The sequence below is a fragment of the Lineus longissimus genome, chromosome 9 (assembly GCF_910592395.1).
Source record: "Lineus longissimus chromosome 9, tnLinLong1.2, whole genome shotgun sequence".
In the NCBI taxonomy this organism is placed as follows: Eukaryota; Metazoa; Nemertea; class Pilidiophora; order Heteronemertea; family Lineidae; genus Lineus; species Lineus longissimus.
This window is the reverse complement of record NC_088316.1, coordinates 20398836-20422751: the sequence shown is the minus strand read 5'-3', so window position 1 is coordinate 20422751 and position 23916 is coordinate 20398836. Positions and strand designations below refer to the sequence as shown.

Below are 23916 nucleotides of genomic sequence, written 5' to 3'. Positions count from 1 at the left end.
TAGGGATATTTCAAGGCAGAGGGGGCAATCTCTACGAACAAAATATAGTGCGAGAGGCATAAGATATTAACGATATTTTTTGATTACAGAAATTTAAGAAAATACTAAAGCAAGTTCAACTTTAAGTTTCATCTTCAACCATTTCTTTAAACGATTTCTAAAGGTCACATGCGAAACCAAGCGAATAGTAAAGCAGTTAGCAGCTGCTTGCGTAGATTCAAGCGTGGTAAGCTCGGGAGAATATTCGATTCAATTTAGAAGCAGCCTATTGAAAACTCAACAGGAAGGCGAAGAAGCGTCGTATCGTGTTATAAATGTAAACGAACAAAGCCTTTTTTAACCAGAAGAATTTTGATTGATCGTTAATGGTAAGGTTATTATAATGTTACTTGACAAGATGAACGCTCAGCAGGGACTGAGTTGGAGAATAAGACGCCTTCTCCTATCAATGTAGCCAAAACGTCAAAGCATGCTTTATCTGAGCTCCATGATGCGACAAAATGTTGATGAGAAACAAGTTGATTTAAATCAAAGCGGCGGATGTGTATCAAATTAGACACCACTCCTTTGCGGGCATATATATATACCAAGTACCATAACTATAAGTTTATGATACTCGGTGTTAGAGTACAAACGTGTAGAACAATGAACCACTTTAAAGCAGGAACAGGTCCATTTTGCTTTTACAATGCTTTCTCCCAAAACATCAACTAATTGCCCATTTAAGTATAGTCATTCATTGCTGCAAAAGGCTGCTGTGTAACATACGTCCACACTACACATTGTGTAACCCCTACTGCAACATTTACCCTCTGGGGCAGAACGTAATTGGATTGTAAATTAGTAATCAGCTTTCCATACAAAACAATAGCAGTTGCCCAAGTTGATTACTGCTCGAGCCAAAAAGAGAACACACTCAGATCGTTAGAACCAATTGATTGTGGTCAACAGAAGCTTTCTTTTGTAATGGTGACTTTATTGTGTAGGGCTGATCAGGCGGGTAGAAAGTATAATAGAATTTACCAATTAGCATTACGTCACTCTGGTTTGTAAACTAACCGGAATGTTCTAAACAAATGCCGGAACGTATTACTTATTTCAGTGACACCATCTCATGTTAGCGGAGTTACACGTTGTTTGGTGGATTAGAATTGAGACGCTGTCTTACAGTTACTAGTCGTCCAACCATACACAAATACCCTTGCCATTCACGAGCAAAAACCAAATGAACCAAAAGCTCGATGGGGACAATCAAATGAACGTCACGCTATCCATATTCACGAATCTTCTTTAAATGGTCTCTTTGGAGTAGTTGGCTCTATTGATTGATATTTCTTGTATCTATCTTTCGAGAGTTTTTGTACCAGATCGACGATTCTTGTACATATTCACAAAGTCCTATTGGCCTTCGAACGTCATTTCCACTATTTACATGTACATCTTGATTCAAAGGCCTACTATTACCAGTAGCCAGAGAGAGGAACGCCACGTCTTCTGCTATAACACTGTATTATATGCTGATTGTCTTAACGCTGAATTATTTAAAACACCTATCGTGTTTCATCCTCTTGCCAATGTAGTTTAAACAGTGAGGCAAATGGGTACATTTGAATAAACAATGAAGCTGAGCAAACTCCTTGGATCTACTAAGACGTATTTAGGGAATTGCTCACAAGATAGGCATCGGTTTATGGGGAGGAAATAGCTACAGGATGATCTACTACACAATGAAGGTTTCGTTTGCAAAGCAAACTCATTGCTACCTCTGAGATGTGATTGGGAAATATCAACTCTTTAGTGAGGACTGTTGATGACAAGAAAAGCGAAGCAGCGCGGATTTCGGAGGTTATAGAAGATCGAAATGCTAATATGTAAGCTGATAATTGCGTAAGAACGAAGCTCATTTCAATATTTTCAACTACTAAAAAAATCTTCAGGTAATGCTATAATAGCTCAAATATTTAGAACGTCCTGACCTACCACATAGATTTATTGTTACTATGAAGTTTGATAAATTTGCTTACTGACATGCGGTGAAGTGCGGTTGGTCGATAAACTTTCCCCCTGAGCTTCCAGTCGAAGGAGAACAGATTATTGCTCTGTGATTGGACTGGGTGTGACCGGTAAGCAATTACCTTTCATCTTGTGCCCGCCTATCTAAAGCAGAGGTCCTGCCGCTCAAGAGGTCAGAAATTTCCCACAACGTTTACAGCCCACTACGACATCAATAAAGGCGCAGTATCTACAAGTTATAACCGTTTGACTTTGACAAGGTTGAGAGCACTCTGAAGATTGAGGAGGATAGAGAAGGAACCATTTCAGAGTAACGATTTCAGTATGTTGGTTGAGTAATTGTCCTTCACACAAAGTACCACTTTCAAAACCATCATTGCCTTTCCATAATTTTTATTGCAAGTTCTAGCATAAAGGAGAATTGGTCGCTCAAAGTAGAGTTTGTCACATCTAAAATAAAGCATGTATATTCACAGCAAATATTTACATTCTATCATGAATATTGACTAACTTGGTATTCAGTAAATAGTATTCAGTCTACGCGCGATCTAAGACCAATGACATTTGAGTTGAGGTGCGAGTGATGACGGCAACTTCCACTGCTTGCCTTTGCCGAACAGTATTCCTCATGCAAGTTGATTCGGGAATGAGACACGTTTCGTTACATTAACTGTCAAGGTTTCTTTCCAACGAGAACGGCGGCAAGGGGGTCGTCTCTAAATTAAACCCATTCAGTTGAGATGGAGTTACTCCATGATCCAACGATGCATTTGACGATAGATTTTCGAATATACCCCCATCCATGCCAAGCAAGCTATCACGCAACCGAGCAACAATTGATATAAATCTCGTTCTAAGTGTGCAATGATTGCAATGAATTAGCAACTCTCAAAAAGATGCTGGTGTATCCATGCAGGCTACGTTGCCATGGTTATCTGGCTGTTCTAGTCCATAAATCTCGATGCGGTGTGGATGCAGGGTATAAATAATTGGGAAATATTTGTCAATTATGCCAGCTAAGAAGAGAGCAAGGCTATAAAATAGCGTAAAAGTCATAGTGATTAGCATCTGTCTGCATCTGCCTTGCTAATACGTATGATCACAAGTGGAATACAGAGTGGTGAGTTGGGTTCTGAATTGACAGTGTCCGATTAAAAATTCCTCATTACTGCTCTGCTGAAGTAGATTTTCGAAAATAAACAAAACGTTGCATCAGGATAACATGTGACCAACATCCATGCCAAATCTCAAGGCGGCACAGTGTCCCTAAGTGTGACTTACCTCGTCCCCCTTCCAGTATTATTATAATAGATGGTCCAAGAGAGCATTGGGTACACGTATCGATTTTTTTGCATTTTTTGGCATCTATTGCAGCTCACAATACATAGCAGGACATTTGGCGAGAACAGAACAACATCATTATCATAATCTTGGAATTGGTTACTGTAATAAACAATGGGGATAAGCAGGAACTACACCCGTACCAGAGAGCAGTCTGAACCACATCGCATTTTAACATCTCTTTCGTCATAGTCGACAAAGAAGGTAACTGGGTAACACGCACATCCTCGGAGAGTAGCCTTGAGGCGTTTCTCAATTCATTGCGAGCCAAATAGAGTGTCCCTTCAGTTACTATTGATACGATCGAAGTGACAATCAATTTGACATTCTGAGGCAACGAAATGACAGAGAAGATAGAAGGAGTATTGAACGGCCTGAGTAGATCGAATTCACAAGGTAGTGGATATCAGGGAAATCAAGCAATGAGATGGCTTCACAGAGGTGTTCATTAAGCGAGTTTGAACTATTGTGATATACTATTGACCACGGAGGTGGTTTGGTTGGTTCACCGGTTCAAATGATTTTACTGGCTCTTTGAATCAGTCCGGAGATGAGCTAGTTTAGATTTCGCCAATAATTCCTTCATCTTGATGTGAAACGCTTGTAGTCTGTTGAGGCAAGTCTGGTACAGCATGACCAGAAGTTCATGTTGTTCCTGGCATTATCTTAAACATGATACATCAAGCCACCAGCGTCGCCTGATCAAATGAGACAAGCCTGACATGAGCAGAGGGTAAATCAAGGTTCTCGACATCAAAGAAGCCTCAAATATATACCTTAAGAAGCATATGCAGCATGATCAGAGAGAAGGTCAAGCTTTTAGCCTTGGCATCATTTTCTATGTACAAAGCAGCAAAGCAAAACACCACACTTATGTTGGCGCAATGTGAAAAGAAAGCGATATGCTTATAACCAGAAGAGGGGGTTGACACAAATGGCCTGCACTGTGTCTCGGTGGACAGGTCTGTCATTCTGGATACACGAGAGGCGAATGGCGAAGACAAGATACCAACCCGTAATCGTCGGTTACCATGGCAACCCGATCAGTGCATCAGCACACTTGCCGCGCGCCTGGATTATGAAGTCCAAAACCGAGGCTATCGAAAATCACTCAAGTTGTGTTGAACTGGTGCTTTAGAGGCACAGGCAAAGATTGATGGCTTGTGTTACTACTGCTCTGGAATCAATGGGCAGCATTTTATATCACCATCAATATTCTGTCTGTGTACGTTAGTGCAGCGGCTTCTGCCATTGCAATGTTGATGTGTTTGGCTCATACATTAGCCATACGGGTGACAGTCCAACAGACTCCATAACCCATCATATTGGGCAATGACAGAGGCACTGTATTTGATTCTTGGTACTTGTACAACAGGCCTTCGCCAAACTATCATTTACACTTTCAAATCGGGTGACAAGCATTAGGAATGTCCACCCTAACATCACATTCTCGTTTTTGTACCCACATCGACCTCTGATAACACGACTCTGGTCATTGGCAGAGAAAACTAACATTTCAGATATTAGTCTCACCAAGGTTTCTCAAACCAAGATACCTGGAAACTGTGCTAGGATATTGAACTCTATCATTCACGCCTGTTCAACTCACTGTCACAGCAAAACCATCGGCGCAGTATTCTCTCCTTGAAGGTTTGTCTAACAGTAACATTTAAAGACAGCATCTCAGGCAACGGTAACCTCATTTCCTATTGATTAGCGTGTGAAGGGCAGATGGTTTATCGTAAGACAAGTGCCTGTAGTTACATCTGTTCGCGTGATTTTAATCTTGGAGGGTTATTTTCATTATCCATCAAATGTGTGGGCACCATCAAGGTTCTTAGTATCAGGTACGGAGGCCTCTCCGCAAACAGATGTCTTCCTTGTAGTTGGCCACGTTGACAGTGAGTCAACGGTGAGTGTCAAAAATGACTTTATCAGTATAAATGTAACAGAGAATACAGTTTGTTTTTCTTTCTCAAGTTATTAAGAGAAGCATTCCGGTATTCCTGGCCATAATCCCACGCGAACGCCAAAGCAATCGATTATACAAACAAAATACCTTCAAGGACAGGATGGATTCTTAAAAGCACATATCTACGATAGTTTTTACTGAAATGTTAGGAAGCGCTAGATCACATTTTAAAGCAATCTAATTCAACCGTTGGAAACAGTTATTTGCAGAAAGATCTATTGGGAATGCTATGTGTTATGGAATCGCGAAGTTATTCGAGATATCCATGTGAAACTACTCTCTTGGGACATTCTATAGTGAACGGTGCGTTCTTCTTGAATGGGAAAAAGAATGAGAAATGTCACTTACTGTGAGTACAACCACATGGTGGACACGTCCCCAGGCCATGGTCAATTCTTTTTGTGTTAAACACAACATACAAGTCTTCATCCTAGGCGCAAGTAAAGCAATCATCTAGACCCTTGACCCTTTTTGTCTAAGAATACAACAATGACATACCAGGATATCGACATGTGCTAACCCGTGGCATTTGGCCTTTATGACACAAGGTATGCACCAAGCTCCAATCTGGCTGAACTGGCTCCCAGGATGGGGCAGACAGGCCTGCTTTACTCAACAAGTCAAGCAAACCATTTGGGGAGATCAAGCTCTCCGCCATCTTATCATGCATACCTCCTTTCCCAGGTCGACTGATTTCTTCTTGGATGACTGTAACACTATATTTGCATCCAAGAGCAAAGACAATAATACGAGTTGATTCTCCTTTGTAGAGCTTTGAGTGAGGAAGAATGCAGTTGATTGCTTTGTACTTAGGTCTTCTTACTTTAGGTATATGGAATGGTTGTTGCAATACGAGTTCGTAGTACGACAGCCATTTGTTGAATTGCCAGTTGGAACACTAAGCCGATGCTTTCAAATTCCTGTCTGCCTCAGTAAAAAAGCTACAGCAGGGCCATGAGGAGGGATCGTTGTGACTTATGGAGACAAATATTGAAAATAACTACTGTACACAGTTAGTGATTATGATAAACGAATGTTGCATCTTAGGAAGTACAGGGCCAACAATTGGATGTATGGTTAGGTTACGAGTTGGAATATGAGGTCCATGTTGATCCAATGGCGAACGCAAAGACCAAGAATCTAAAGTAGCATGCCAACTCCTAACCTAGACTCACCAGTCTAAGAGGAAGGAACGTTTGTATACTGACATGTCTACCTAGGCCAGCATATGGCTTAGATGATCCGCCCAACGCGGATGTTTAAAGAAACAAGACTTCAGGTGCAGACGCTCATTTGGTACATTCTCCAACTACTTTTTTTACAAAAAATACTTTTACAGGGTGATTCATATAACAAAACAAACATTTTTTATAGCATGATGCTTTTGATTTTGACGTCTATGTTTAAAGTTTTGGCTGTGAGGTTCACTTAGATTAGGATGGAATCTTCGACAGAAAAAGAGAGATATCTATCGATTGCTACTCAATTTTTTTTTTTTATTTTGCCATTAGTCAACAAATTATAGCTTACCATTGCAAAAGAGAACGCACATTCTAATAGGGCGTTGAGAAACGGCTATACCAATGATTAAAATTCTCGAAAGCCTTTCAAGCTTGGCTTTGTTTACATAGCCAACTTGGAGTTTAAACGAACCAGATAGGTAAAGCATAGCCATACTCCACTGCTCGGTAAATTGGAAGGTTCATCCAAGACCAAGCTGGAACAATATTTGTGTTTTTATCTTATACTAACTATCTGATACCACAAATTAATTAACTACATAGAAATTGTGATAGCACGACTTGAAATACAGTTGGCATAGAGCAGATAGCGAATCGACATCGTTTCCCCAGCGTTCCTCATTGAGGAGTGTTTATCATCCCAATGATAGTTCTTTTCAGTCTGGACTGCCGCTACAGACAACATTCGCTAGCTAAAGCTTTTTCTTTACATGGAACTTTTTCAAATGAAATTCATGGGTTTTTTTTGTTGTACATATTGACACTTGCACGCTGAGAAGATACGATGTTCTGCGGTGGTTTGACAGTCGATAATGTGTAAATGCATGATACGATGGAGTTCTGTTGGCCTGACACACAAGATGCAACCATTGCTCGTTATTTCATTTGACTTTCTGTAATTCGCTGTGGTAATATACATCGTACTTGAACATTTTGAATCTGAACATAGGCAAGAGTATGTGAAACTTAATGTGTCCCACCAGGCACCTGTCCACGGTTATCCTTCAGGATGGTGACTGAAAGAAGGGACAGCACATTAACAGTCCGTCTTTCTCAGTAAATGAGATCGGTGCCTTACATCATTCTGTACTTAATCAGCTACATTATCATAAATCAATATTTCGTTTTTATGACTTTCAGGTGATCCCCTTGAGATTGAAATGGAAATTGTGATTGCCAGCTTCGACAGCATCTCGGAAGTAAATATGGTAAGCATAATGGTTTACTGATCTAAACCCCGCCCGACCAATCGTCATTTTATGTGTAAGTTAGTGAAGCAAATGATGTTCTGTCAAGACAGGATGCAAAATCCGCATTACATCTCAGTGTGTCCCGAGCACGTTATGGGAAGCTTTTTTCTGAACGTGTAGACCCAACCTAACCGAACAGACAATGAGCTTTGACCCAATTCGATATGCTTACTTACTTAGATGAGATCTACGGGCAATCACAATCACTTAGGTAATTCTTCTTGTCATGATTACTTGGAGGGTGACTATAAATAAGAGTTGTCAATGAGAACCCTTGACATACATGGGTCAAAAGAGGTGGTCTAAGCTACCCCTGCGTTGGAGATTGCATCCACTAGTTGATTAGTTGGAAAGTGACTAGAACGCTTGCTACTGGTCAAAACAGGATGTCTAAGTTGCCCCTGCGTTGAAGGCTGCGTCAACTACTTCAAATACAGGTTTCTACAAACAGAAACCAACATTTCAAAACTGAGCCAACTCAAAGTGAAGCGACACAGTAAGCCACAATGAGGAAATACCTTCCTAATCAATTAGAAAAAGGACAAAACCCTTATCTTAGTGATATCCTAACGACGGCTCATCTCCGTCAGCTCAGCTCATTTCGTGCGCGACATTGACCAGGATACAAGAGGGATTCCGCATGCCGCAATGTTATCACTTGTGTGCGAACAAATACTAGATCTGAACACCAGACAAATATTTCTGGCCTTTCCCCTGGGAATGTAATCAAAGACATAGTTTGCTGTATTGACCAGCTATGGGGGCAATTCTTGGAAGCATCTGTAGGGCTGCTCGACGAGGCCATGACGATTGGGCTAACTGTATTCTACATTCCCTGCTGCATCATGGTAAACGTTGGTAAGGCAAACATTTATGCCTGCGTACTGTGAAAAATCGTAGAGTAAATGTACACAATCTTACACAAGAAACTGTAGAATCGAGTGAAGAACCAGATTCGTTTAAAAATAAGATTAGGCACTGACAATCGTGAGAGTTAAGCTGTTCTGCAGTACTTGTGAAGCAAGTAAAGAGCCAAACTGCTCCAAGAGTACCAAATAATAGTTCCATGACAAAAGTAGTAGTGAAGCAGGGAAACCCTCGCTGTATGGTAAGAGCCACGAACTGTTTTTTCTGAGCAAATGAGACCACTCTGCTTGTTTTGCTTGTCCACTCCGTTTATTTTCTTCAACGGGCTATTGGTTTATCCCGTACTTATCCAACCTCATCACATACTATGGGGCCTTTGATAGTTATACAGCTAAGTGACGAAGGGCGATGGCCATGGAGCTCTCATGGTTAGCAACTGTACCGCCGAGTCGTCGGTCTCATCGAGACATGACCATCGATCAATTTATCGAATAATCCTCCACCAAAATACCTTCTGCCTGTGGAATATGACTTCGAAAGGATGGATTTCATTATCCCCGGCGGCAATAAGACATTCCTGGTTCAAGAGACAACTTACGAAGCCAAATATGTCAATGATGATAATTTGATTTCACAGATTCCTGCTCCGTCGTCTATCTTTATATTAGAGCCGAGGAAGCTGCCAGAATGCATGATACAGACACAACCTGTTTTCCAGTATATCCCCGACCTATCTTGTTAAATGCAAATAGATGTAGCTCACGGTGAGGTGTGTCACCTCGTTACCTCGTTAGACAACTCAATGTAACGTCAGGTTACATTAATGAGAACATGGTTGGTAGTAACAGACTGTCATTCGTCCCCAACGAAGTATTTCGTATTGAGGCATACATACATCTCTTGTTCTCTTACACCTAATGTTAATACTACCAAACGGTTTTACCATGGCCAATTGCTTGGAACGCTTACAGGGAATGTTTGCCGATATCTGCGCTTTTGGTACCGAACGGCAAACAAACTATGCTGGGGGACCATCAATACAGGACGTCACATCCCGCAATCAAAAACAACTGCAACGTGGTCTTTTTCGTCCCCAGAGCCCCGCATCATGATTAGATGTCATGTGCTGGGGACACCACATTCTCTTGTAGTCGAAAAACAAATGCAAGTCTATTTCCTAACAATCTAATATTAGTACACGTTAGATCCAATTTTGTGCCACTGCTTCCTCTGACTTTGATGAAGCCACGAAGTTGCTTGATTCAGTTTTGAACTGAGATGTGATTTTCATTTGATTTGTCTGAATACGTCTTCCTATTTCTCTTTTCAGGACTATACAATAACTCTATATCTTAATCAATACTGGAGAGACGAACGTCTCAAATTCTCCGATGACAAAAAGGAACAAATGACATTGACAGGAGACTTTGCTGAAAAGATTTGGGTGCCGGACACTTTCTTTGCCAATGATAAAAACTCTTTTTTACATGATGTGACGGAGAAAAATAAAATGGTCAAATTATACGGGGATGGATCTATCACATATGGAATGAGGTAGGTAAAGATTGAGGTTTTACTTGATCAGTATCAAGTGAAAGCTCTCTATTAAATACACAGGAACACCTATTTCGAGTGAATAGTCATGCCTTCATACATGAGTGAGGGGGACTGGGAAGGGAGTCTGACTAGACACGTTTCAGAACAACGATGATTTCCTTATGAAAAAAATGCTCTTGTCGTAGAAGTGTCCTCTTTATCATCTCGGTGCTTTTAGAATGGAGGAAGATTTAATTAAAATTCCAATTCGATATGAAGACGGCGAAGCTATGGGTATACTGTTTAAATATAAATCAGCACATGAAATGGTGTAACGGAGAGTGCATGAGCTTGCATAGGAGTAAATTGTAACTGTAGTGGCTGGTTTCACACAAATTTGGCGTCAGTCGCCTACTCAACCTTGCCCGAAGCCGGGGACTTTTAGAAGGAGGACGCAAGAGCAGCCACTGACCTTAAATCTATTGGTCACTTAATAAACGTTACCATGGTAACATATTAGGAGAATGGCTAAATGTAATTTCTGCAGGATTGTCCTCGCGACTCTGTTACTTCAGGTTGGCCGCGGGGCATGATTCGCCGGAGCTTACTCTGAGCTGGACAAGAGGTTTAGATACTAAGCATAATGAAGTAGGTGTCCTTTAATGAGCACAGTGATAGGCTGGAACAAATAGCCCCCTATTCGATAATTGTGAGGCTCCCAGTGATTTTGCGATTGGAATGACCTCATCGGGTCAAATGTAAATACATCAAAACACAAACACCGATGTTAGTCCTTGAAGTCAATAGCTTTAGAAGACATATTCTACGTGCTCTCTCGCAAGACATGATACCAAGAAGGCTACTAGGTCATACAGTGCAAGCTGCATTCCAAACCATGCTATCACAGGGGACAATCGAAGCTTGGTGATATACGCCGATTTCTCTAACCCTGTCGACGTGGTGCAGTTACCCAGTATAATTGCAATTGGAGATCGATACCTCATTTTGCATCCCGGTATGTTGTTGACAAGAGAGACACTGACCAACTTGCAGTTGCAAAGGGTGAGGCCTGCCAAGCAAGCTTCGAATGCGCCATGCAACCCTGTTCGGAGTCAGGAAACTCTCGTTACCTGTACTAATTCTGTCTAGATAATAACCTGTCCTCGTGCCCACCAATGCACAATTATTTTCATATAGCAGGCTGCCAAGGGCAAATCGTTTGCTAATTTTATTGGTAGCCCGGCAGTATTACTCTTGAGCTAGCAGCGTTCTGCCAATTCCGATTTGATGCCCCCGAGCGACTGTAAAGCAAATTCTGCCCAGTCTCACATTGTGCTCCAATGAAAATCTCATTGCACTGTGACAGAATGTCAAATTCAATGCAACAAGCGCACGATTAATTAAACAATTGACTAATCTCACCAAAAGCTCAACGGTGTAACTGGTAGAGCTGGCAGCGTATTGTAATGTTAATTCCGATTACTTAAGAAGGATTAAGAATCAACCTTTACATACAAAGAAAACATTCCAGTCCAAGATGAGCTGGTAGAACGTACACTAATGTACGTTCTCCTGTGTACGATATGCATATAAGGAGAAGACTCCCGACCGACACATCTCGAAGCTGTGCCTAAATACAAATATTGCTAGCTGAGAGATAAGTGCTAATCGAAATCGATCAGTGGTTCATACAGTGCATGTAAAGGAACCACATGAGAGATCTTATCCACGATAGAATACAGCATTCTGCGAATTGACACTCGATTCTCGACGTATCCCAGTACGCCTAGCTTCAGCTCAGTATCATGAACGGTTTGACGAAAGTACGGTTTGTACTTGTGCTAGTAAAGCTGAGGCAATATCATCACATCAAGGGGACATGATGACGAAATGATGACCCCCTCCCCAAAGAAGGAAAATCGGTTGGTTCTGCAGGATAGAATTTCCTTCGGATGAACCAGACGCATTCGTGTCCTTGAAGGACCGACGAATAGAAAAGAAACCGTCACTTGATATTTTGTTTTGGGGAGAAGTTTTTTCATCTCATTGCTTCCTTCCTGTCACGAGGATTGCTTTGATCCTTTGATAATGGAATTCATGCTGTGGATGAAGTGACCTAAAGGCGGTTGAAGCAAAGACAGAATATGTTGGGGGCTCTCCAACAAGGCTTGGCTCTCGATGAGAGATTGGCCGATTTCCCCTTTGCCAGCATTCAATCGAAGCTCCTCACATCGATGCCAAATAATGTACGCCGTAAACACGGTACAACCAAAGACTCAAGACTGGCAAGCTGAAGCACTGGGAAGTTGCATTCCTGCCTGGCACAGCGGCCACAATTCGGTATGCATACCGTTGTTGTCAAATAGAGGTATAGTCAAAGCCGTCTATTAGCTCATCTATCAACCAGCTTGTCCTCTAGACGTGAGGAACACTAGCGACCATGAGACTGGTAGTCTCACCAATGTGGCATGAGCTACTCGGTATTCTGTGAGAGAAATCCGCTGTTTGGTTATTCGGAGAGTTGACCGTCTGGATCGCTACTGAAAAAGCCCTCGTTACCACCTTTATTAAGTTAGCGTACTATCAAGTTGTATGCCTATTCGATGTCGAAAACGAGCTGGCCCATTTTATAACACATTTGTCTGCTCAGCAGCTTGAGTATGCGATAGTTACTGAAACAGGAAATATATTCTGCTGCAGTCTTAGCATCAAGAAATGCCAATGCCACATAGCAGCAGGAGCTAATGACATCTGCTGACCTCCTGATAGCTTAAGATTGGTATTGCATTCGGTAACTTTGAACTTACAAAGAATTCCGTTCCCATCTTACATATGCCTACTCCGAACTAAGCTGGAGAATAGTTTGATCCAAGCCAATGTTTTCCTCTTTCTTGTATGATGGAATTATGCTGCGAGATTATCCGTAGTCTAAGCTACACTATATTACACCATAAAGCTACAAATGTGCTTACATCTACGGTGGCCAAGCCGATAACGCTCAGCCCTTAAAGTTGTGCCCTCGCTTCAACTGATTCCAACATAAAGATCTCATCGAAACATTCTGTTCAGCTGCCAAATAGCTGCAGTGAGATACAAACCTAGATGCTTGGCTCGAGCCTGTAGAATCTGCAACAGTTCTATTTCTCCCACACCTTTTTTGTATGGTACGAGAGTGTGTTCATTACTGCTGTAAATATGATTGTACCAGGGATCCAACCACCTGGAAAATATACTTTGACCAAATATATGCCAACTGGTGGAGGTCAGTCAGCTGATGTTTGAATCTTTACAAAGCCACACAGATGCACGGGTCTATAGAACAACCATTTCCACACGATTCGAGTGGAAGGTATATCGAGTAAAATTGTGACGGTTTCCGAGAAATATCAATAGTATTTCATGTTTATACCCGTGTTGCCTGGCATCAAGTCGGAATCTAGTGAAGACATACAGCATTACATTGATGCACGCTAACCACACTGCCGCAAGGGACATCAACCACACAGAACTGATTTCATCTTTTCAGCTGAATACAAACAGTTTGAAGCAACATGGTGATTTAGTTAAATCCTCAGCTAGGAAGTATTCTTACCAGAGTAAGATAGTACGAAGTTGTTTAATTTGAGGCAGTCAGCATCTAACCTTGAACCGAGATATCCAAGGGGAGACGACAAAGGTTTTCTACAACGTATCAGTCAGTTAGCGCTGGTCTACTTCAGGGCTGTAAGGTTCTCTGAGTATCTTGAGAGGGATTCGTTCAAGATAGAAAACAATAAACTTTAAGTAAAAAGATAGGCATGATATCAATACCTTTCATTGCAGACCAGGCCTGCCAATACAAGTGCCTTAGGGCGTCCAGTCTGATTCTCTCACAGCTGCTTGATTAAAAAGCTGTTTCCAGAGAAGTTCGATATCGTAACTTGATAGACGCCTCACGGACTTATTTGTAGTACAGGCAGACGGAGGAAAACGAGTTACCATGCTGATCACGGTCTGGTCTTGCAGAGGACACAGATCAAATCATACCTCAACATTACAGTGATCCCTCTAGCAGAAGGCAATCTCGCGCTATTCCAGTCAGTGGAAGACACTCGTATGTTTTCTGCACTTCTACATGATTCTATATTAACCAGATTATCCAGTCATTAAGAGTGAAAGGAACTTGATATGTCCCTGTCTACTTAATCATTACTGCTTGATCTCATAAAACATATTGAGTAAAACTTAAGGGTTTCCGCTACGCCTGCTGTCAATGATTGCAATTGATCGCGGCTCTTAAAGTGCGTCAAGTTATCACGAATACCACTCCGCGACACATGCATCTAGACTTGGTAGATGCAGTAATAAGAGGAGACCGACTGAGGGCAAATTCACAACTACTATGCACGCCAACTAATACAACGCATACAGCTTTGCAATGTGAAGGATCTGGTATTTAGATAAAACATCAAACTACATGTAATTAAAACAACGTTTAGTTTTAGGGGAATGCCAATGGGGTTTAACCGACCTTTACTGAATAGTTAATTTGAAACGTTTCAGAATTCATGCGATTCCCGAAGACATTCACAACTAACAGCAACATGTTAAAAGGTGGCGCTAAATCATTTTAGTAACGCATAATCGAAGCCATAAACCGTATGGCTGGTTTTACCACTTTAACGTATCAGTGGATTGAACAGAGTGGTAGTCACACTTTTGAAGATTCCGTCTACTTTGTATTCTCGACACAAAGGTTTCCGGAAGGCTCTCTTATATAAACCCATGCAAATAATGGCAAGCGCCACAAACACTTAATGTTTTATTAATGTGAAGATTCGATCCGGGGACTCGGATAACCCAATCTATCTTTCTCGCTAAACACTATTGTCAGCTTCTCTATTGGCTGCCTCGGCACAAACAGTCTCAGATGATCAATAATCCCATCTATTTGTTATAGTGGTTATGGGTTAACCCTTCACGTGCCGGGTATGGACATGGAAAGGAAACAGATATGGGCATTCACTGCCATCATGGCAAGAGGCCAGTCAACCCTTGTATCAAGACACTCCATCTATATGATACTAGTATTTTACATTTTTTGCCAAGCGGTCGATTTAGGAAATCATGAAAGACACACAGCCTGGAATAGGGTGTTGTTGTTGCCGTGAATGGCAATGTGGCATCCCTATAGACTCTTCATTCGCCTGTTACATGTGTTTAGATAAGTGTTCGGATCAAGGCCAGGGTTAGAGACCCCGACAATAGAATTCGCCCTTTGGTCACTCCGCCAGTAACAGCTGCATCTGTCTCGTTTCAGGTTCACCACGACATTGGCCTGCATGATGGACCTCCATTACTATCCCCTTGACCAACAGAACTGTACAGTTGAAGTGGAGAGCTGTAAGTATCTTGAGTGACATGGCTAATGATCAAATTGAGGTATTGCTAACCAACTCTTGGATTTCTTTTGGGTGACAAAGTGCATATACGAATTCAGAACGAAGAGGAAAACCTTGTCAAAATAATCATCACTTTGAATATTACTCTCTCAGCATGAATAGAAATATCGAACTCTTTATTTCTCATTTAGATGGCTATCCTATGGAAGATGTTGTCATGATCTGGAAGGACGGGAAGAAGTCAGTTGTTGGCGTGGAAAGGATAGAACTGCCACAGTTTTCAGTCAAAGAATACCGCACCATTTCCACTGTTGAATCCCTTTCCACAGGTAAGATTAGGAATGTACCACCTGCCACTGCTTCAACAGCTGGTTCTTTGCCAGAAAGAGTGATTTGGTCCAATACACGACCAATTGGCACTGTGGACGGTCATGACCAGTGACTTTACTTTAGAATTTGACTGCTGTATCCCTTTGTAGAGATTCATTCAGATCTGAACACAACATTGGCAGTGGTGGTAAATGATAGCTAAGCCACATACGGCTAAGGATCATGTTCGGCTCTAAACTTTGCTGCGACTGCTAAATGATCACAAACTAGAAACTAGACACTGACGATGCTGCATCAACCTCATGGCACCATAGTCATTCGTGTTGATTACCTCAGGCATGACTTGGACTTCTACATACAGTGCCACAACCACAAACTCTAAGCCAACATGCTCATGGCATGGCCTTGTAGCCAAACACGATAGTAAAGGACTAATTGCCTACTCGGATTGTCTCCGACGGCAACAGCTGCAGGACAAAGTCACCATACATGGCTCAGTTCGTTTGCAGGTTCAGCAGAAAAATGCTGTTTCAAAGGCAAATCATGAGTTATAACGTTTCCACTTTTAATCTCTTGCTTCAAATAGGGAATCTGATCTCAAGATTCGGTACCAGAGGTGTTGCTCAGGGGAAACATGGTAAATACCAATGGTTGATCTGAACCAAAATAACAACACGAGTTCGTGTGATTAAATCTGCACAATCTGATCAGGAATGGAGCAATCTATGCGTAATTATCCTGGTCATGCCTATGCAATCTTAAAACTTCCCACAGACTATGTGATACCTATACTAAGCATTTTCAGACAGATTCTCTATGATGTGATGATGCACGCTCACAGGCACAATTTGAATAATTCTTGGGTTGTTGTTTCCTGAGACAAAATCACTCACAATAGAAAATGGTAAAGGGTTAGCAACCTTGAAAACATCATGGAGAGCTCAACACCCACTGCTTTAAATAGAGAAAAAGAGTGGGTACAAATCATGACCGCTGATCACATGGCCGCAGGTTAACTCTGGTTATCCTCAAGACCTGAATTCGAAAGTAATTGTAAATACCGCATGGTTAGCGCTTGTCAAAGCCTGTCAGCATCACTTGTATACTGGTCTACTGGCTGTACCATTAGCTCTCGCAACGAAGCAGCAAATAATCAGGCTTGAACTGAACTCCTCGTCAATATCGTCAATTAAGTTACATGTACCCGGTCCTATAATCACATTGACCTTTACCGTATTTACTTTTGACTCGGACAAAACACTCTGACATTTAGCGTCTCTCGAATTCGAGGAGGGATGTGAATTCCGCGAGGGCTATCAAATGGTACAAGCACAGAGTCAGGGAGATAAAATCCGATCACAATGAGCTGTCTAGTTCGATGGCCTTTTGCCAATCAGAGGGTAACCACCTCCCTGACATGCGTGGATAGGCACATCCGCCTTCACGAAACTACAGTATTAGAATGTACATATTGAACCACAGTTGCCTGCAATTTGCTCTCCCGAGAGAGTATCACCACCTGAGGTCACATCTGTGACAGCGTACCACAGGATTTAAGCCTTACGTTCCCTAATACCTTGTGGAGGATTCATGAGCATGTAATTACCACCAAGTGTCTGGTAATGTGTGGCTCATTTGGTTGACATCTCGTCTCTGATGTCTCTTCCGATCGTGATTACTACGGTATCCTGTACTTATGTCTACCGACCGTGATCATCAGATCTAATTGCAAGGATATTGTCGGGTGCATCCTTAAAACGCAATCTTATTGTTTATTAGCATTTTTGGTAGAAGGTTTAAATGTTTTAAGACAATTTTCTGCAATGTTCTCAACAGTCAATGAAAACTCTTGTTCATAAAAGATTTTTTCGTGATAAGGTTCAATACCTCCACATCCTCTCTGCTAGAACGTAATCTATCAAAACAACAAAGAGCCAACTTCACAGTCACTGATTCGTCAAAGCCGGATCTGAGCCCACAAAGCATGACAGCCCCATCAAAACCCCATCTCCCATGATCACTGTCATGTGAGACTTGACGACGTCCCGTTATTTCACGACATATCGCAAAGCAATTGGGAACCTCGTCATGAATGGGTTCCGGTGTGGCTTTTATGCTGATATAATTTGAATGAACTCCGCGGCCGAGGGAGAATTGTTGCCCGTATGTCGATTCATTATCCAACTGTTGGAGACAATGAACTGTGGGTATGGGGACACGTTAGGGAAGCTGTAACAATGAGGGGACACAGTGAGAAACGGAAACACTCCAAACCATTGCACTTAAACCCCAATAATTCATGATGACGTGTTTCTGTTTTGCAGGGAGATACCAACGCCTGTCGTTGAGCTTCCTCCTGGAAAGAAACATTGGCTATTTTATTTTCCAAACCTATCTGCCTTCCATTCTCATTGTGATGTTATCATGGGTCTCCTTCTGGATCAACCACGAGGCAACTTCCGCCAGGGTCGCCCTGGGTAAGTAACACCGCCATAGCACAAGGAGCACAAGTACTCAGTTATACTGCCAGAGTGGCTCAATGGCAATTGGCGAATACAGTTTTATCATGATCAATTCTTAATGAATCACGTGCTTTGTGCCGATTTAGCTAAACCGTGATTGTACTAATGGTCCCGCTTTTCGGCAATCACGTTTTTGTGCGAATTTACACAATCATGTTTTTATGTGATAAGCAATCAGGATGAAGCGTGACAAAGGAACAAGCATGTTGGCCCCGACTCTAGTCGTTGGATAGATAACGAGAAGCAAAACACCCATTACAGGGAGATTTACCCCTCCTCCTTCTCATTTCCAGGCATAACCACTGTACTGACGATGACCACGATAAGCACAGGTGTCCGGTCGTCACTGCCTCGTATCTCGTACGTCAAGGCAATTGATATCTACCTGGTCATGTGCTTCGTGTTCGTCTTTGCTGCGCTACTAGAATATGCAATGGTAAACTATACCTACTGGGGAGCCAGGGCAAAGAAGAAGGCAAAATCAGCCTTGAAGAAGCAAGAAAACTATAACAGGGCAAATACAGAGGAAAATGAATACGTGGTAAGCATTCTTCAAGCAGAAATGTATCCATGTTGCCATACCGTCTGTTGCAAGACATGGTGTTCCGAACGATCCAACAGGTGAATTCGACCACAATCGTACGTAGTTCCTAGAAGAAGTGTTGATATGCCTGATGTTTGAAGGCGTTGTCGGTTAGAGATTCACTGAAATTGTCCTTTCTGTGACCACGATTTTGGTCGAATTGTATTGGAGGTTAAGACTGTCTTGTTAGTTAGTAAAGAGATGACTCATAGGAACGAGAGACGGCGGAAAGTAGAATATGTAGTAGTGGAACATAGCAATAACGATGAAGCCAATTCGAGAGGTCAGATATCATCTTCTGTTGTCTTTGTGGTAGTTAGGTAGACAATTGACCTTCTTTTTCTCCTTTCTCAGAGAGAAAATGACAAAGAGGTAAGTTTAGAAGTAGTGAGCAAGTTCAGCGACTGTAGAAAGGTAAGTTGAGGGCATGTGATGTCAAGCTGTAGTAATAGGCTTAAACACAGAAGGAAGCTATAGCGGGAGAGACAAGTCAGTCGACGAGAGAGGTTGATCCAGAAATGGGGCAAAATAATGGTAAGATCAGTCCATGTGACCAGGATAATAAAATCGTAAATGTGCAGTGTGCCTTGACGAGGATGGAGTCGGGGAGACACTGACGTGAAATGTATAAAGTCAGCAGAAAGATATTGACTTCAGAGAGACAAATGGTACGGACAACCAAACATGTTCAACAGAGAGGCTCAAAGAGATGTCTCCAGGTTGATCAGGTATTAAGCGCAGTGTGGTCAGTTGGAGTTGGAAGCCAAAGTGGGTAATCGGAAGCACAACAGTTATCAGTACAAAAATGTAAATTAATAAGAGGATATACAGGAGATAGAATGGAAAAGATATTGACCTCGTCAATGTAAATTGATATGAAGGGAGACTAACAAAACGAAAGCAGTCACTAAGTTGGACGCGAATCGTCGAACTTGTTTACAGTTCCTTGCTCTATATGGCTTCACGACTCCATCAGATCTTCATTGCACCTGCCCATCTACGGAGACGATGGGCCTACAATTCCAGCACTATTAAAAACATATGCATTCTTTTGCAGCACGAGGCAATAGAACTCCAGGACATTAGAATGTCACCCATTCTAAGTTTACGCAACAAACAAAACTATAACTTTGATGAGAATAGTGTTCGGGTGACTCCGTCATTCCGAATGCCGACGACAGTGCCGAGGGCATCATATCCGGTGCGCACAGGACACTCGCAGCTCATACGCCGCAGAAACCAGTCTAACGTACAAAGGCGAAAACGAGTAATGACTCATATCAAAAAGAAAGCCCAGGAATTTCGGTCTAAAATCCCACAGATACGTGACGTAAACAAAATTGATAAATACTCGAGACTGGTCTTTCCTTCATTATTTATTCTATTCAACTTGTGCTACTGGTGTTTTTACTTAATACGATAGATTGAGCTGCAGGATACGACGTAGTTAGCGTAACCCTATCACCGGAAGTGGCGACAGTCTTTTACGGGAAAGTCTCTGGACAGATTCTGAGTTGAAGGTTGACAGAACCATGGACGGTTCAGTCATTTTGGCAGCGTTAGGAACGCGTGACGAGATCCGTCCGCACTGACCACGCTGGGGTGAGATTGGAGGAGTTTGGTGGATGGAAGACAACCTGGAACGAGCTTACTTGGGCCTCGCGCCACGTAGCGAGGAAAGTTGTCACTAACATTAAAAACAACTCGGATTGATTTTGCTGACGTCATTTAGTTTGATTACCGATTCACCCACGACAAAGTGTAACTTTCATCACTATGAAATATGCGTTTGTTTACTTTAACCCTTTGCGAAAGTCTTTTTTGTCAGCGTGATAGCTTGTCATGTACATCTTTCTTTTTATCAAATATGGAGGTTGTAACTATCCGTCTGCTGGACCCATACTGGGTTCCTCGGATAGGCCACGAACGCAAAGCAATGTGTATTCCGTTGTAAATTAGCTAGCTTAATAGTGGCACCTCGTTTGAAACACTCTGTTAATGTTGTAGTTAGTTACAAAGTATCATTATAATGTCAACGATTCACTGTTAGTTGTTATAATTGTCAACAAGGTCAAAGGTGTTTTTATTTATTGTTTGTTGGTAGATCTGAGCGTAGATTTCTATGCATGGACAGTGCACCATTTTCAAATCACTGTATATAACATTGTCATTGGGTGGCTAATTGAAATGTATTGCCCCTTGTTAGTTGTAATCTGGTGCCTAGGTCCCAGGGTATATATAATTATACATGATACGTATAAACACAGGTTTTATAGAAAAATACAATTTGATCTATACCGTCTCGAGGTTGTATTTCTCTCCAAGGTATCATTTCCATTCTTAAGTTATTCAAGCGAATGGTAAAAATCAAAGTTATAGGAATTTATTTCCGACCTCACCAGCTCGAAAAGGGTTTTATTCAGAATGTCTGATGATAGGTCACAGGGACACCAGGGCCCACTTGTTCAAAAGCTCAAAAGTCACGTTATCCCTAACGGTTACGTTAAGTATCCTCAAGGAAGTTACCTCTTTCAGTTAAACTCACTGAAATGTTCACGCTAAGACTTTAATGTCTCCGTTAAAGCTAACGTGATTTTGAACAACTCAGCCCTGGCAAGCAGATTCGAACGATGGGCAAGAAAGATAGGTACTTCGGGTGAGATTAAGCTCATTGTTGATGGGTCATATGTTTTACGGACACGAGTACCAAGCATAGACGTGAATTGAAATGAGGCTTTGCAGTATGGATGGTTTGAATCACCTTCCATTTGGTTTATTCGGCATAGCCTGTCGTGCAATAGTCGTGATAAGCGAGTTGGCGTGGAAGGGAAAGTTGGCGCAAGTACTTTGCATTGTTTACATCGCGTGGCAAATTTGGTGCAGGATTCAAATCAACATCCGTCTACTGACGCTATATGGGAATGGTTTAACTTTATCGTTGTGATATTTCGTGATCATAATATCGTCATTTTGTGCATACCTAAGTTGTATTTAATTGTTGATGATTCTGCCATGTGCTAGACTACTTGGTCTGTAAGTTGTATTGTAACGAAACAGGCATATTCCTGAGGTATCGGTATGTCTACATCGATGTGCCGATCCCCTGCAGTCCGGCTGTAAACCCGTATTCTGGCAACTATATACGCCGTTGGTACCCCCTCTCTTATCATTTTCTGCCCCAAGGCGTGGCACACGTTCCTAAAAGACCGCGGAGGCCAACATGGAACTCTTAATTACCAGTATGATGCTGAGGTCTGAACCAATTTCTATAACCGAACAGGATCTGTGATCCTTGATATCAAAGCCCGAACGGGAAGTCTGTTGAACATGTTCAACTCTCAAACATGTCAGATTCCTCTGGATATTCATGGTTTCGTGCAAAGGCCTCGATTGCTGAATGTGCTGAATGTGCTGCGCATGCTGTACCTACTCTAAGGTTGTACTCACAGGTTGTAGGTTGTCTTTGGTCGAACACCTTGGTCAAATCTATGGTGCACCTGACCTGAAAAAAGAGGAGTTATTAGTGATGATCGTGAAAGTTAGTGGGGTCTACTCTCTGTGAGATTTGCACCACACGTTGGTTGAAATAAGGATCATATTCGATGGCTGCTCAATCATTCTGATACTGAACGCCTACAGGCCAGAGAAGGCGTCTTTGCGATGCAATATCAACTCGTTTGGTCAGATAAAGGCAAATAATATTAGAGACAAACAGAGTAATGAGGTTTTTTTCACAATCCAAGCATAATAATCTGTGTTGTATTTTCGTTACCATCATGCACCTTATAGACATTGAATCCTGTCTGATGGAATAATTCACACTTTACAGAAGGCTTACCTTAAACCCCTCTCCTGCAATTCGCAGACAAAAGGTGTCAGCACAATGAATTCCAACTTCTTCTCTGACTGAGAGGTTCTCTTTAACTCCAGGCGATAGATATTCATTTATCATGACCCATCTTGTGAAAATATTTGATTACGAAATCTGATAAATTTTGCAATGACTGATCTTCCCTGAAAGCTGTTTCCCAAATTAATCAAAAAACAACTTTCCACCACATCATCCGTCTGAGCATGATATAACATAAAAAAATAACATAACACTTTAAAGTCTGTAAACACGTCTTTCCGCTGTGTTAACGTGATTAAGGCATAGTTTTTACTTCAGCAGTTGATAACTTGTCATGGTTGTGATATCATTGGCTATTCTGCCTTTATGTTAAAGAGAAAATGCCAGTCACCAAGGGATTCAGCTCCCGGGTTCCCGGTAGCTGGGCTTTATTAGATTACTATAAACGGCAGTACGTATTGAAATATCAAGATTGATAAGTCTGGAAAAGTTTGACATTTTTTAGTCTTACCTCAGTCATACTCTTGAATGTCTTGGCAACTTGGAAAGTTGGGAAAGCTGTCTGGAAATGTTTTCAACCTGTCAAAGTGACCCTGCAAAACATTAAAGTGTCAAAATATCGTTTTCTTTTTTGCCCCGACTCTCGTATTTGAAAGAGAAGGGCGTAAGGAAGAGGTACAAATATGCGCAGTCTGTGCTAGCCTGCAATATGTTCCATCTCATTAGTCTCATCCCAAGCCGGCAGTAAAGCTACAATGCCTGGGCCTCGTTGTTATTCTTTTTACTTTCCAAATCTGTCAGAACTTTTGAGATAACTTTACCAGCTTTTCTCCGACACCCTGTAACATCTGTAATTCATTGTCTATTTGAACTTAATGTATCAGAGTAAGTTTTACAATGTCTTGTGTCGTGAAGGTGATGTAGCTTCAATTTTACCAGGCGGTCTACATATGGGACAGTTATAATCTGTTACCTAAATTTGGTCTGATTTTGTACCTCGAGGATGGAAAATAAACTACCATTTACACTA

The 23916-nt window shown here is 41.7% G+C and overlaps 1 protein-coding gene across 2 annotated transcripts in view; it reads left to right on the top strand.

The window, feature by feature from the left end:
- Positions 1 to 23916, top strand: part of LOC135494000 (gamma-aminobutyric acid receptor subunit beta-like) — a 34859-nt gene extending 10943 nt beyond the window's left edge. The window contains exons 3-10 of one of the 2 annotated variants that reach the window (XM_064781722.1): positions 7708 to 7775; positions 10015 to 10238; positions 15520 to 15602; positions 15793 to 15930; positions 18256 to 18408; positions 18747 to 18994; positions 19391 to 19408; positions 20094 to 23916. In XM_064781722.1, coding sequence (XP_064637792.1) covers positions 7708 to 7775; positions 10015 to 10238; positions 15520 to 15602; positions 15793 to 15930; positions 18256 to 18408; positions 18747 to 18994; positions 19391 to 19408; positions 20094 to 20459 — 1298 coding nt within the window. In that variant the 3' untranslated portion in view covers positions 20460 to 23916. The remainder of the gene's footprint in view (positions 1 to 7707; positions 7776 to 10014; positions 10239 to 15519; positions 15603 to 15792; positions 15931 to 18255; positions 18409 to 18746; positions 18995 to 19390; positions 19409 to 20093) is intronic. The other variant, XM_064781723.1, reaches the window with a different exon arrangement.